This window comes from Candoia aspera, chromosome 2 (genome assembly GCF_035149785.1).
Source record: "Candoia aspera isolate rCanAsp1 chromosome 2, rCanAsp1.hap2, whole genome shotgun sequence".
Classification (NCBI taxonomy): Eukaryota; Metazoa; Chordata; class Lepidosauria; order Squamata; family Boidae; genus Candoia; species Candoia aspera.
Window position 1 is genome coordinate 256,618,896 of NC_086154.1, and position 14,981 is coordinate 256,633,876.

The 14,981-nt window shown below is 48.5% G+C and overlaps 1 protein-coding gene across 1 annotated transcript in view; it reads left to right on the top strand.

Moving 5' to 3' along the window:
• Window positions 1–12,245: 12,245 nt before the first annotated feature.
• SKOR2 (SKI family transcriptional corepressor 2) overlaps window positions 12,246–14,981 on the top strand; it is a 35,522-nt gene continuing 32,786 nt past the window's right edge. Inside the window, exons 1-2 of the mRNA XM_063293184.1 lie at window positions 12,246–13,774; window positions 13,823–14,567. Of these exons, the coding sequence (XP_063149254.1) occupies window positions 12,246–13,774; window positions 13,823–14,567 (2,274 nt within the window). The remainder of the gene's footprint in view (window positions 13,775–13,822; window positions 14,568–14,981) is intronic.

Sequence of the window (14,981 nt, forward strand, 5' to 3'; positions counted from 1 at the left end):
AAGCCCATGCAGTTTTCTTGGCAAGATTTCGGAAGTGGTTTGCCATTGCCTGCATCTTAAGGCTGAAAGAGGGTGAATGGCCGAGGTCACCCAGCTGGCTTCGTGCCTAAGGCAGGACCAGAACTCCTGGTCTCTAGCCCAGTGCCTTTAACTACTATGCTATACTGGTTCTCTGGTTTTCCTTAACTCCTGCAATTTCAGTGAACTAAGTGCTTTCACTGGCACAAATACACAAGATTTTAGTGGTAGTTCTAGGCCCCAACGTTCTATCTCCATCACACCAAAGACTAACTCTTTCAAAACACTGCCATGACTTCAGACATGTCTCCACTTTACTGCATCTTAAGGGCTAGAAATTTGGGGAAAGAGTGACATTGGATGCAGATGCTCCTGCTGTGTAGAATTCAGGAACATTACGATAAATGTGATTTACTTGTTTGTTTGTTGATTGCAACTGTGTGCACAAGGGCCCCAATTAGGGGATTTATTTCTGGAGAAGTACATGCTGTCATTACGTTCACAGAAAGTAGGGATAATGGATTCTCAGGTGAATTGCAAAGATTGAAGAACAGAAAGGGTTTTGGGGGGGGATCACCAAGGGGGGACCATAAATATTCAGGGAAATAGGAATGTTCTGGATTTACCCAAAAGGATTTCTAGTGTAGGATTCGTTATGAAACACGTGTGATTTTTAAATGAAGTGATCACACAGGGAAATAGGGGAGCTCTTTGAGTGAAAAAGCATTTGACTTAACATTTTGAGACACAAATGTTTTCTCTGTGCTAATTGGTACTCCGAAGAAGGATATTGGCTACAGATTGCTGCAGTTGGATGAATGCTAACAGAGCGCAAGGCAGAGGAGCAGTGCTCTTTTCTGTATATTCCATCTCATTCTTTTTCTTCTCCATCCTTTTTCAACCAGAGGCAGGCAGAAGCTAATGACGCCTCAAGGTTGTTTCAGTACCTTTCCTTAAATTTTTGCCCATTTTGGCATATCCTTTGATATTTTTCTCTGATCGGAGAACAGTGTCTTTTGTCCACGAGAACTCAGATTCAGACAGCTGAGTTCTCAGCTAGCATAAATGGCAGTAAATTCAAGCACTTAAGCCATCACATGTGAGCGTGAACTCAGTTTAACTACTGAGTGGGGATTTGCTCCTTAGTCAGTCTCATCCATGTTTCTTACTGCTGTTGGCTCAACAGTTGAAGTCTTGCTACTACTGAATCTGTGAACGGGCTGTGAATGGTGGTGTATCTGCACTGATATGAAGTTTGATGAGGGACCTTGGCTGGTAACACCTCATTCATGCACTCAAGGCATCAACACTCAGTGTACTGAAAATGAGCATGTATTTATGAGCCAATTTGATTGAATGTCTAATATCTCTTGTCTCACATATCAATGCTGGAAGCCAGTCTGGTGTAGCAATTAGAGCACCGGCTTAGGGCCAGCATGCAAATCCTCATCTGACCATGAAGTTCACCAGATGAACTTGGACTAGTCACCATCTTTCAGACTCAACCAGCAAAGGTAGACCTATATTCACCGGTGTTACGTACCTGTCAGGAGCTTGGACAGAGCACTCCAAAAGAGGGAACTGTTGTTTCAACAAAATGCAGAGACCTTCTCTAAGGCAAGGCTAGTCCTCTTCAACTTTCTCCTTTTATATCCCAAAAGAGCTGTTGTACATTTCCTGCCCCATCACTTCTTAAGGGACAGAGGCAACAGAATGGGGATGTTCCAAGCATAAGGAGTCAACAAAGCAAGTTCCTTGAGCCTCAAAGGTTTGATAGTTGCCCAAAATTACAATCTATTCGAGCACTTCAGGATTTAACCATTTCATTATTACCTCTCTTCTGTTGCACGTAAGGATTGGTTCTCAGTCAATCTATATTAGATTTTAAATCTGCAGCCAATTTGACTTCATGAGCAAGCTTAGCGGCTCAGTTGGGCTGGTTGTATGTTGGGATCTTCACTGAAGGAAGAGGAGATCCCAGGACACCTTGTATTGTTGCAGAGGATGATCAGAGAATCATACTTCTTTGATTATACAGAGCAGCAATTTACTCACATAGTCATAGGCCTTCCTCATTGCCCTGTTAGTTAATATATTAAAATATTTGCATAACACCCCAATCACCAGCATTCTTTCAGTCTGAATGGAGAGGAATCCATTATACTGCTGTGAATGAAAGGACATGGTTTACAGATGTTGGCCTAGCATCAGGGAAACCCACGTTCAAGCCTCAGGGATGAAAGTTGGCTGGATGACTTTGGGCAAGTCACTCTCAGCTCGGCCTACCTCTCAGGGTTATTGTTGCATGAGGAAAAACAGGGGGAGGGCGCGCTATATATGCCATCTTGAGCTCCTGGATGAAAGCGGGATATTAATCTAACAAACACACAAACATCTGAATTCCACTTGGTCACCATCAAGATCAGGGATGTGTTAGAACAGAGTTTTTGAAACTCGGCAACTTTAAGATGTGTGGACTTCAACTCCCAGAATTCCACAGCCAGCATGGGGAAACAAGAACCACACAGACTTCAGCAAGTTGTCTTTAATGTGAGCCTGGAGTAAATACAGGAACTTGTGAACTGCAGGAGGCATTTCCATATGGCATTTATACTGGGTTCATTAAGGGGTAACCTCTTTTAATGATCTGAAATGCTTCTTCCTGGATTTCTTGCCACCTGGGCTGAGTTACCATTTATGAGATAAGTTGCCAATCGACAATCTCCAGCCTGCTCTGCTCTCCCCTTCTTCTTTCCAGCCTTCCCACAATCTCTGACAGTGACCCTAGGAACTGGTGGATTGACTGCCCTACCTGTCCAGTTGCCTAACTCCTACTCTGGGGGAGTTTCCAAGGTCACCAATCCCCAGACACAGAAACAGGCATGCACCGAGGTTGTCAGGGAGAAGCAACTCCTGTCTTGGATATCCACCTCTCTTCAACCTTGGAGGGGGAAAAAAAACCCTTTCAAAACACACCCTGCGGCCAGGAGATCGCTCTTTATTAAGCCCAGAATCTGAGATTCATCACTGGTGCAGTTTTGGAGGGATAGCATATGTTAGTCTACAGTGTGAGGAGGGCACCCATTCAGATGATTTCAGAGTTTCCTTGGAGCGTGAAAATGCAGAGAAGCCACCAATGACCCCTTGCTAGGTAACATGTCTACAGAGATGGACTATAGGTCTGGTCCAGGATTACAATTACCATGAAAGGTGTGCTCACGGCAGCATACAAAGCAAGGGAAAAATTTCCCAGCTGGGGACAGGCTGCTAGGCTAACTTTAATTCCACGGTCTTCAGTGAAAAAGATAGCTGATTGCTTGATTAGAAAGCTTCGAAGAATTGGAGAGCCAGTATCTGTCACATTTGTCAGTACTTAATTAAAGTAGAAGACATCTTCCCAGGTTTCAATCAGGAATAACTAGCTTGAGTTTCAATCTGTCCTCCCATCAAAGCAAGGTTCTCTGGACTCCGGTGGCTGTACTGAATCTTAATTACCAAGCTGCTAAGGAAGTCCTTCACAAGTTCACGGATGGCTGGGACAATGGAGGAATTCCCACTGTTGTTGTTTTGGTTTGGTTTGGTTTGGTTTGGTTTGAATCATGTTGCTAACTCATGGCCTTTTCAAAAAGAGGAATACTTCTTCGTATGCATTTGTTTCCTGGCTTGCTTGCACCATGGCTAGCCTTGGCAGGGCTGGTCCCGTGTGCAACTTCTGCTGAGCAACCCCTCTCAAAGCTTTTCTAACATCGCAAAAGAGGCTTCTGTTTTTCTACCTTATTCTCAGGGCGCTTAAACGAGTTCTTACGCCAAGGCTTCTCAACTTGGGCCACTTTAAGATGTGTGGACTGCAACTCCCAGCACACATCTTAAAGTGGCCCAGGTTGAGAAGGCCTGTCTTACACAGTCCTTGTTGTGGGAGAAGGGGCACCTGCTGGACTTTCGTGGCACCTCTCCCCATTATTCAGAAGCCTCCTTGAAAAGGGCCTCTTAGGATGAGCTCCCACTTGGCAACCTCTCTTATCATGTAATTGAAACTGAGAAGCCAAGTGACTGACACCGAGATGCACGTTCAATGAAAAGGAGGATTTTACACCCTTGCCCACTGCCTGGTAACAAAACCACAAAACAGGAACATTCCACCCTTGAGAAAATACCCCACTGAAGGAAATTGTAAATGCAAATTCTAGGTCATCAGACTGAATGAAAAGCAGAAGGGGGAAAATGCTGCAGCCAAGATCTTACTGCGTGTTACTACGTTAAATGGTCATTGTGGAGTCCTTGGTGCTCTCTGAGTTTGGTTGTTTGCTTGCAGATGTTTCATTACCTGACTAGGTAACATTGTCAGTGAGGGTGAGGGTGGGGTTTGCTCCCTGTTTATATACAGAAGCTTGCCCTGTCTGAAGACCATATAAACTCCACTCTCTTCTAGCACTGATGATGTTACCTAGTTGGGTAATGAAACATCTACAAGCCAACAACAAAGTTCAGGGAGCACTAAGGACTCCACAGTTCAACCCTGAGCTACAGATATCCTCTTCTACTGGTAAATGATCATTGACTAATGACTGACTCAATAGACAGACTCTATTTTGGTCAACGTGTCAATGAAGATTCTCAGTCATCCAGGTGGAATTGTCTGTAGGTTGAGTCATGGCAACTGGATTTCTTTCTTTTTGGTTGAAAGAAATCCAGTTGCCATGACTCAACCTACCGACTATTTTGGTCAACCTTAGCATATCAGTTTTGGTCCTACTGGGTGCAAAGAAGTGGCCACAGTGGTCAAATTGGGTGCAGATTGGATATCATACCTACATATTTTCTCCTGCAGGACACAATTAGTTTCTTCCTTTAAACTAGAGAAGGTTGCAAGCCCTCTAGTTCTGCACTGGTCAGACCCCATGCTGAGTACTCTGTCCAATTCGGGGCACCACAAGAGAGATTCAGAGAAAGAGATTGAGGGGGCAGAGAAGGGCAGTCAAGATGATCAGGGATAGGAAACTAAGCCTTACAAGAAGTAACGAAATTGGAAATTTAGCCTTGAGAAAAGGCAATTGAGAGGTGGAATTAGCACTTTTTAAGGACCTGAAAGAGAAACAGTTCTTCTTTATTGGCCCAGTACGGAACAAAGAATAATGGATTGAAATTACAGGAAGGTAGATCCTGTCTGAATATTAGAGAAAACTTCCTAACAATAAGATGCAAGCAGTTACTCGGGGAGGTGGTGAAGGTTTAGCAAAGACTGGATCAACATTTGTCAAGGATGCTCCAATTCATGGATCTTAGCCCTAAATATTGCAAGTGTGTGCAGGGAAAGCTCTTCTGTGTAGGGCACTCAGAGTCAGAGATTACATTTTTTGGAGCTGTAACAATTGCCTCCCCCAAATATCTGTGAGGAATATTTGCACTGGATGGAATGTATGGTTCCCACGCAATACTATTAATCACAGATCTGCTCAGTATTGGTTTGAGGGAAGATCTAAATGTTTTTTAGGCCGCTGTGTCCAACGGAGAGTCCAAGCCATGTCCTCCCCACCCTGTAGATGCCCAGAAGAGGGGCCAATTATTCTCACCTTAAGTTTGGACTGTTCATTGCAGAGGACTTTTGATACCAACTCAAGAACCGAAAGAACCCCTCCGTCTTCAGTTCTCCTTTCCTGCTTTTAAAAATGCTGTGTCCATACGGACTCAGAATGTGTGAAAAGCTCCATTCCTCTTGTGTCTCTTTCAGATTCTATTTCTTCCTCAGTATGAATGTGATTTGGCCAGGGGTGTCCACAGGGTATGGTCAAAGGGTGAAGATGGCAGCCAAGACAGTGTGGTTGAAGCCGTGCCTGTTTTTTGTGTGTTCTGCACATCATCACATATGGTGTATATAAAAAAGAGGTGGAGCTTTGATTGCGCTGTGACCACCTTGAGTTTTTGGCTACACCTGATGGGCACCCCTGTGAATGGCTATGAATCCAGAAACAGGGAGCAGCCCAGCAGTTCTAGATGAAATGGACAGAAGGTCTGGGGATCTCCGAAAACAGACATCTCGTTCAGGAATCAGAGAGGTGTAGGAAAAAACGGAGCTTCCTGAGAATGCTTGATTCAAAAGAGATGCCCCAGTTTGTGTGCTTCTAAATGTCTGGATGACAGACAGAAATTCCATGATGATCCCTTTTTCATCACTGTGTTGGCCAGAAGAACTAGCATCTGTTGAGCTTCTGTGAAGATCATCTTCTAACAATCTGAGTTATGTTTTTTTTCATCAAGATGTGTCTATGACAGTATTTCTCAACCTTGGCAACTTGAAGATGTGGGGACTTCAATTCCCAGAATTCTCCAGCAGTACAAGAAGAAATTGAGAGATCTTAAAGAGGAGGGACTTTCACTTAAGCGAGGGGAAGATTTTCGTCCATCTGTTTTTCTTCACATTTAATAGGAATGACTGATTTTTTGTTGAAATAGTGCTATTGTGCCATAATGATGTAAACATGTTTTATAAGCCTTCTTAGGCTGAGAGAGAGCTAAGCAAAATAAACCTCTGAAATAAATACTGCTGCTAGCAGTAAAAGAATAAGTGCAAGGACTATGAATAAATGCCACTGCTGTGAATTGACTAATAAACATTACTATTTATAATAACCAACGGCAGCAGTAGGAGTAAATGATGTCATAGATCAGTGTTTCTCAGCCTTGGCAACTTGAAGGTGTGTGGACTTCAATGGCCAGAATTCCCTAGCCAGCCTTGCTGCCTGGGGAATTCTGGGAGTTGGAAGTCCACACAACTTCAAGTTCTCAAGGTTGAGAAACACTGCCCAGAGACATATGTCAAGATGTGTTAGGGGACAATTCCTCCTAGCAGTTTTAGTTCCCAAATGCCTGCAAGCACAAATCATGAATTTTATCACTCTGATTTCTTTTCTATTCTGTCTTAGAGGCAAAACTAAAGATAGCCTCGAGCTGAATTTGGCTCCTGGGATGGCACCCATGCAGTTTTCTTGGCAGCATTAAAGAAGTGGTTTGTCAGTGCCTCGGGGCTTCATTCCTACTTTCCAGACAACAAAGCTGGAAATATCTAAATCAGCCTGCAAAAGGGCTTTAGAAGGTCAAAGCCCCATCAACTTGGTTTTGCACAGTGTGGTAAATTCCTGAATGTCACAATTGACTGACTTCACACAATACCCTAAAGCCAAACCTAGTTAATTAATTACTGTGGCTGGTTCACACAAGTGCCTAAACATTTGGCTGTTTTTTCCCAAGTTCATCTAGAAGACAGTATGTTCTGAATTCCAAGAAGAGACAGAGCAGAAATCTGAACTGCTGGCTGGGTTCAAACTTTGCACCAAGCTATAACATGGTTTGTTGAGTTTTGTGGACCCAGCTGTGGTAGCTTGCAAACTATGATTTATTTATTTATTTTCCAAATTTCTATCACCGCCCATCTCCCCCAAAAAGGGGACTCTGGGTGGTTTACAATATTTATACACATGATACAATAATTTGTTCAATTACTGAACACCTACTGTCTTAGTATAATGTGCAAACTCAAGCCATTATTACTGATTTTTTTTTTACTCCATTGGCTGTCCACGTGATAGGTTCAGTTGCAAAGGACAGGAGTAACGAAATGGCCAATATTAAGAATGAGCATGAGAAAAAATATCATTGTGATCAACTTCTATCACTTCATGTGCTGTTTTTATGACATTCAGTATATAAAGTAGTGGTTCCCAGTCTTGGCAACTTTGCAATGGGTGGACTTCAGTTCCCAGAAATCCGCAGCCAGCATTTAAAGTCCACATATTTTAGTTGCCGATAAAAGGAAACAGAAATGATCATAAACTAATAATAACCCCCATATTGTAGTCAAGCTCTAAGTTTATACTCACATATTGCTGAGTAATGGATTACCATCTGAATATACCTGTTCTTGTCTTATCTCAGGTGAACAAAACTGGGCTTGCTTAAGACACTAGACCACTTTGGTTTACCAGACAAGGTGGCAATACCTAGCTAACTTTGTTTGATATCAAACAGAGGAACACTTGATTACTTTTTACAGTGGCTGTGTTTTGTACTGGAAACTTCCTAGCTCCACGTTTAATTAACTATTTTCTCTGGGAGGACAAGCAAAACTTTCATGGTCAAGGCTGCATTTTTAGTGGGGGAAGACCCAGTGAGAAGGATGGTGATAAAAAGTGGGAAGGGATAAGATTTTCTTCTGTCCTGTGTTCAGAGGGGGACTTACTCTTTTAAACATCCCCCTGCTTGCCAAGTAGCTTTGTAGGGTGGAGTTTTAAACAAAGACACCAAGCCTATTTTAAGGGTTACTCTATGAGTTTATCAGATCTTCTGCTACAAATGAAACAATTGTCATCAATTTTCAGCCATTACGGTTATGGTAGATTCCAGGAGGGGATTAAAAAAAAAAGGAGTATTATAAACTTGGGGGCCTCCCCTTATCCAACAGTTATACCCCAATGATTATCCAGTTGCTTTTGACCCAGAAACCTTTCTTCCATCTTTCAAGAGAAATGCAATTGTGTTTTCTTTGCCCTAGAACACATGTGCATGGAAAATAAAGCAGGAATTATTGATAGAGGGTTTTTTGGCATATGGACTCCCAGTTGATTTTATCAATAATAAGAATAAAAAATTTAAAAATTAACTCTCCACACCCTCCCTTCCCTGACTGCAAACATGAAGAAAGCTTGGGCATAACAGCTGGGAAGGAAAAACAATGAACTGAGTTTTGCAACAGGAGAAGAAACAATTCCTGAATTGTGCATAATTTCTGAACTGGGCCTTAATTTGGTATCCGCCTGCCTTCGCCCACCTGATGTACACACCCCATCGCTTGTTGGACCTGCTCCAGTCAGTCAGTCAGTCTACCTAACTTTTCAAGCACATCCTGTATACTTGAGGTCTCCCCGTTTTTGGCATCAAAGCTTCCTACTTCAGTATGACATCTCTTTACCAGCTCTCACATTGTTCTCACAACATCCTATATGCAAGTTAACAAAGCCCAGTGCCTGCGTTCACTTAACAAGTCAGGCCACAACACATGCACCATAGTGTGGTTTAAACTTATGACCTGGTTCACTCAACGAGTGAAGACAACGGCTAAGTTGACACAACTTAGTCTGGTCCCAGATTGATCGATTGGTTTTGTGCCATCAAGCAGACGTTGACTCTTAGCAACCACATAGTTGGATTTTCTCCATGACGATCAGTCCCTAATGTGGTCCTTCCGGTCTTCCAACAGTGCATCCATCAGTACAACTTCGTGAATCCATCCACCTTGCTGCTGGTCATCCTCTTCTTTTTCCTTCCATCTTTCCCGGCATTAGAGCCTTCTCCAGAGAGCTAGATACCATATTAGTTTGCTCTAAGTTCTTTACGCATGCATGCATCATCAGTCTTCACTTCATCAGATACTGAGCTGTATACGGTAAACCAACTGGGGTAGAGCTCTTGATGCATCTGGGTTATACTGCTGAAGTGAAGACTGCATGGATGTGATGCCCTCTGCAAGGCTGACCAGTTCTCCTGGGGTCATATCAAAGGCCATCTTGTCGCTCAACATATATTCTGGTAGTTGCAGCCTCAACTCACAGATCAGTACAAATTAGTATAAACCACTATTGGTTTGATACGGTGAGTTCAGGGATCCACCTGTTCCATGAAACATTTGAACCCATTACTTTGGAAAGAGAGTGCACACCCAGAATTTTTAATTGAGTGATGTTGGGATCAGGCAGCTATGAGTTTGTTCCAGATGCATGGACACTTCAGGTAACCTACATCAGAACAAAGATGAAGTTAGAGAAGTTCTCCCCTGGGGTTTGCAAATGAAGAGCCCTGTTAGTCTACAGTGGCCAGGATATCTGAAGGAGCCCGGTAGCACCTTTTCTGACTAACCAATTTTATGAAAAGGAAACAGCTTTCACAAGCCACAGCTCCCTTCATCAGATGAAGAACATCCTCTGAAGTTGCAGCTGGCCAATTCCCTCAGCAGTGCTCAATCTGGATCCTTGAATAGGAGTTCCCAAGGAACTGGAATTTCCCTGAAATGTTCCAGGCCAGGGGCACCCACCTAGGGGAGGTCAAAGAAGTCATTTTGACCCCCTGATTCCCCTGCTCCAAGCAGATTGGTGAGTTAGAGTGGTGTGGGGAGGACTTTTTAAAGTCTAAAGGAATACAGGAGAGCCAGTTTGGGGTAGGGGTTAAGGCATCAGGCTAGAAGCTGGAAGATTGTGAGTTCTAGTCCTGCCTTAGGCATGAAAGCCAGTTGGGTGACCTTGAGCCAGTCACTCTCTCAGCCCTAGGAAGGAGGCAATGGCAAACCACTTACAAAATATTGCCAAAAAAACTGCAGGGACTTGTCCAGGCAGTTGCCAGGAGTCAACACTGACTCAGAGGTGCATGTGCACACACTCGCACAAAGGAAGACAGCTTTCAACTCAGGTTTTCGCACCCAGGGTAGACCTATCCCTCCCTGTCCATCACGGTTACATCTTCAGCTGGTTCATACAGCTGAACACAAACACACCCTACTTTACTGCTTAGTGTATTGTGTGCTGCATCCACTGTGGTTACATCATGGCTTAGCACAATGTATGATCACAGCAACTATGGCTTATTTGATAAACCACGATTAGATAGCCTCTGGTGTTGCTTAGAAGAGCTGTGAAGACTTGGCTCTTCAGCCAGGCCTTTGGTGAGGCAGAGAGAGAACCCTCGTTTCATTGTGCTTGTCATCTTTTTATCTATTAATTTTATTGTAATTTCTTTGTTGGATTGTTATGAGCTGCCCAGAGTCACTGAGAATCAGGAGGCATGTGAGTTCAATAAATTATATCATCATCATCATCATCATCATCATCATCATCATGTGTGAACCAGGTTATTATGTAGTATTAGTGTAATTCTATTTTTATATGGGAAGTTTGACTTGGGTGCATGACCGTTTCATTTCTCTCTTAAGAGAACACTAGTTTTGATGCTTAGGATTGATATGTGTGTATACGCACATACTGTTCACATGCAGGGTGTACCAAAAGTCAGGCCCATAGATCATTTATTATATAAGTTACATTAAATATTCAGATTGGTTGCCATTTTCTTCTAAACACTTACTTATTTGTTTGATGCATGGCCTTTGAAGATGGCAAAATTTTCTCCGATGTTCACAAATTCTAGCATGATGGTCTCCTTTAGATCGCCTGTTGGCCGATGGGGCCTAACTTTTGGTACATCCTGTGTGAAAAATTAAGTGTACAAGCGACAGTGAAATCTCAAAGCAGCAGGTCCCTGAAAGCTACAGGAGTCGAAGCATCAGCCAGTGGCCTCTCTCACAATACACAGTGACCTTGAAAGGAAGGCCCGTTCTTCATGGCGTCATCATGCCAATGACCCAATTGGTACCTGCATCTTGACCTCTGAGACAAGAATGCAAATCGAGTCATTTGCATCACATCATGATGCAGGTATTCAGGTTTCCCCTGAGCCCCCATGGTTGCCCATGGCACCAGGTCAGGGAAGGCTAGAGGGCACAGCTACTCAGGAGTAAGTCTACTGACCTCTTTTAACTCTCTTTGATTACAAAGGGATGAACTGAATAACTGCATCCCTATACAGATGTACATCTTATATAAGAAAATAACCCCAGCATGGTTTACCCAAGTTGTTACTTCTGAGTAAACAGGATGACACCCTAGTAGGGACAGTCCAATTTTTAATGCAGTGGGGCCACTCTTTAATTCCGTGAGGCTGCAAGGGAATGGCTGGGTGGAAGGTCTTTGAGGCTGGTAGCCTGTGTTCTGATGTGCCTCCAGGATCATAAATAAGGAGAGACTGCTACTTACTAGGAGACAAGAGCCGAGTTTGGTGTTTTCCTCAATATTATTTGTTGGTTAGATCTCTCTGCAGCTTCTCTTCCAGCAGCTCAAGGAAGTCATTCCATCTCCAATTTTGTCTTGTAATGTCAAGTTTAGAGGGGCTGTGAGAAAGTGACCCGCTGAGGGTCCATGGCTATTGATAAAAGGGCCTGGGGTTTCCTTGCTCCTAATCCAGGATCCAGCACATTAATTGATACACACAAGTGGCCTGAACGCGCAGCAAAAGCAGATTTAGGGAGCAGCTAAGGAATGAATTCAGCCTTTTGGTGGTGCTAGTCCTCATGGAGCCCTCTCTTTCTCTCTCCCCAGCGCTCCACACGGAGCCCCCAAGGGGCCAAGACCATGGCCAGCAGTCCTTTGCCGGCCCCCACCGACCTCCTTCTGGCCGCCCCGTCCAGCGCTTTCCCGCCGGAGCCACTCAGCCAGCCGCCGCCCGCCGCCCGCGGCGCCCCGGCCGTCCCCGCGGGCGCCATGAAGCCTAACCAGGTGGGCCAGGTGATCCTGTACGGCATCCCCATCGTCTCGCTGGTGATCGACGGGCAGGAGCGCCTGTGCCTGGCTCAGATCTCCAACACGCTGCTCAAGAACTTCAGCTACAACGAGATCCACAACCGTCGGGTGGCGCTGGGCATCACCTGCGTGCAGTGCACGCCGGTGCAGCTGGAGATCCTGCGCCGGGCCGGGGCCATGCCCATCTCGTCGCGCCGCTGCGGCATGATCACCAAGCGCGAGGCCGAGCGCCTCTGCAAGTCCTTCCTGGGCGAGAACCGGCCGCCGAAGCTGCCGGACAACTTCGCCTTCGACGTGTCGCACGACTGCGCCTGGGGCTGCCGGGGCAGCTTCATCCCGGCGCGCTACAACAGCTCGCGCGCCAAGTGCATCAAGTGCAGCTACTGCAGCCTCTACTTCTCGCCCAACAAGTTCATCTTCCACTCGCACCGCACGCCCGACGCCAAGTACCTGCAGCCCGACGCCGCCAACTTCAACTCCTGGCGCCGCCACCTCAAGCTGACCGACAAGGCCCCGCAGGACGAGCTGGTCTTCGCCTGGGAGGACGTCAAGGCTATGTTCAACGGCGGCAGCCGCAAGCGCGCGCTCCCCTCCGTCGCGCCGCCCGGCCCGCCGGCTCCGCCCTGCCACCCGCTGGCCTCCGTCAAGGCCGCCGCCGCCGCCGCCGGGGTGGGGTTGGCGGGCGGCGCGGGCGGCGGCGGCCTGCTCAGCCCGCACCTCCTGGCCGCGCCCCCGCCGCCGCCGCCGGATCTGCCCCAGAAGCGGCCGCGCTTCGACGACGATAGCGAGCTTCAGGAGGCTGTGGCCGCGGCTGCCGCCGCGGCCGCAGCCATGGCGCACGGGAAAGCCCCGCGGAACTACCCGGTCATTCCGGTTCCCAGCAAGGGCGCCTCCTTCGGGGGCGTCCTGCAGAAGTTCCCCGGCTGCGGGGGCCTCTTCCCGCACCCCTACGGCTTCCCGGCCGCTGCGGCCGCCGCCTTCAGCCTCTGCCACAAGAAGGAGGAGGCCGACGGGCTGGGCGTCGGGGGTCAGGGTGGCCCGGGGGCTCCCAAGGCGGCGGCGGGCACCCCGTCGGCCGGAGCCGGCCTCTCCGGCCTCTTCTGGCCCGGGAGCCGTAAAGAGGCGGCGGCAGCTGCGGCGGCCGCCTTCTACCCGCCCTTCTGCATGTTCTGGCCGCCTCGCGCGCCAGGCGGACTGCCCGGGCTGCCCACCTACCTGCAGCCGCCGCCGCCGCCGCCGCCGCCGCCACAACCCTCGGGCTGCTCGGCGCTGGGCGGGGAGAGCTCCAGCCTGCTGCGTCAGGCTTTCCTGGACCTGGCCGCCGAGCCCACCGGCGAAGCGGGGGCCGCTGGGCTGGGCGCGCCTCCCGCCGCTGCCCCCCAGGCTGGCGGCGCGGCGGGCGGCGGCAGCAGCAGCCGGGAGCCGCGCGCCTTCGAAGGGGGTGGCGGGGGTGGCGAGGGCGGCGGCTCCCCCGCCGCCGAGGGCGCGGTCCCCACCGCCCGCCTGCTGGACGGCCAGCCGCGGGCCAAGGGGGGCTCGGCCTACCACCACTCCAGCGCCTTCCGCCCTGTGGGGGGCAAGGAGGACTCGGAGAGCCTCGCCAAGCTCCACCAGCACCACCAGCCGCCGGCCCGGCCCGCCTCGCCGCCGCCGCCGCTCCTGCTCCTGCCGGCCGAACGCGAGCCGGCCCTCCCGCCCGCCGGGCCCCGGCTCCTCTCGCCCGGGGGGACCAGCTGCAGCTTCCCCAGCGAGGACAGCAGCGAGGCGGAGGAGGAGGAGGAGGAGGAGGAGGAGCCGGAGGTCGACGTGGAGAGTCACCGGCAGCCCGGCGAGGAGGACGAGGAGGACGAGGATGAAGAGGAGCAGGAGGAGGAGGAAGGAGCGGGGCCCGAGCCGGTGGATCCCGTCGGCGGAACCAGCCACTTCCAGCAAGGCCGGGGACTGACGGACAAGGGGGGCGCCCGGGAGAGATCGAACCCTTCCACGGCTGCCCCGACGGGGCCTTTCCTTGCCCAGGGGAGCCCCGCTGCCCCCGAGCCCGAACAGCTGCCGCCGCTGCCCCCGTCTGTGCCCCCCTGCCTCCCCAAAGGGGCCAGCAGCCCGGCGATCCATACGGCGGCCCAGGAGACCGCGCCGACGACGCCCTACAAAGATGTAAATAGCCGCCCCCCCCCCGGAAATCTGCAGCGGTTGCTCTTGGCGGGTGGGGGGAGGTTGCTGTGGGCTTGGATTTCCTGGCTCAGCTTTTGCTGCCTGGCCAGTCTCTTCTGGGAAACCCGGGGTGGGGGGAATGGAGAAAGCCCCGACTGGGACTTTAGAAAACCCGGGGCCCCCATCCAACCCGAGGCCAAGCCACTTGTTACAGCCAGCCTCTAGTTTGCTTCTGGACCTGGCTGGATTCACACAACCTATTAAACTTGGCTCCAGTAAGGTTAGTGTTTCTGGGGGTTGTGGTGCCACATTGTGTAAACCACACCTTCAGGTGAAGCCATCTGGTTTTTTCCTTGGGGCAACATATGTTACTAAGCAGACCATTGTATTGTGTTAAGCTAGTTTGTTGAACTGTAT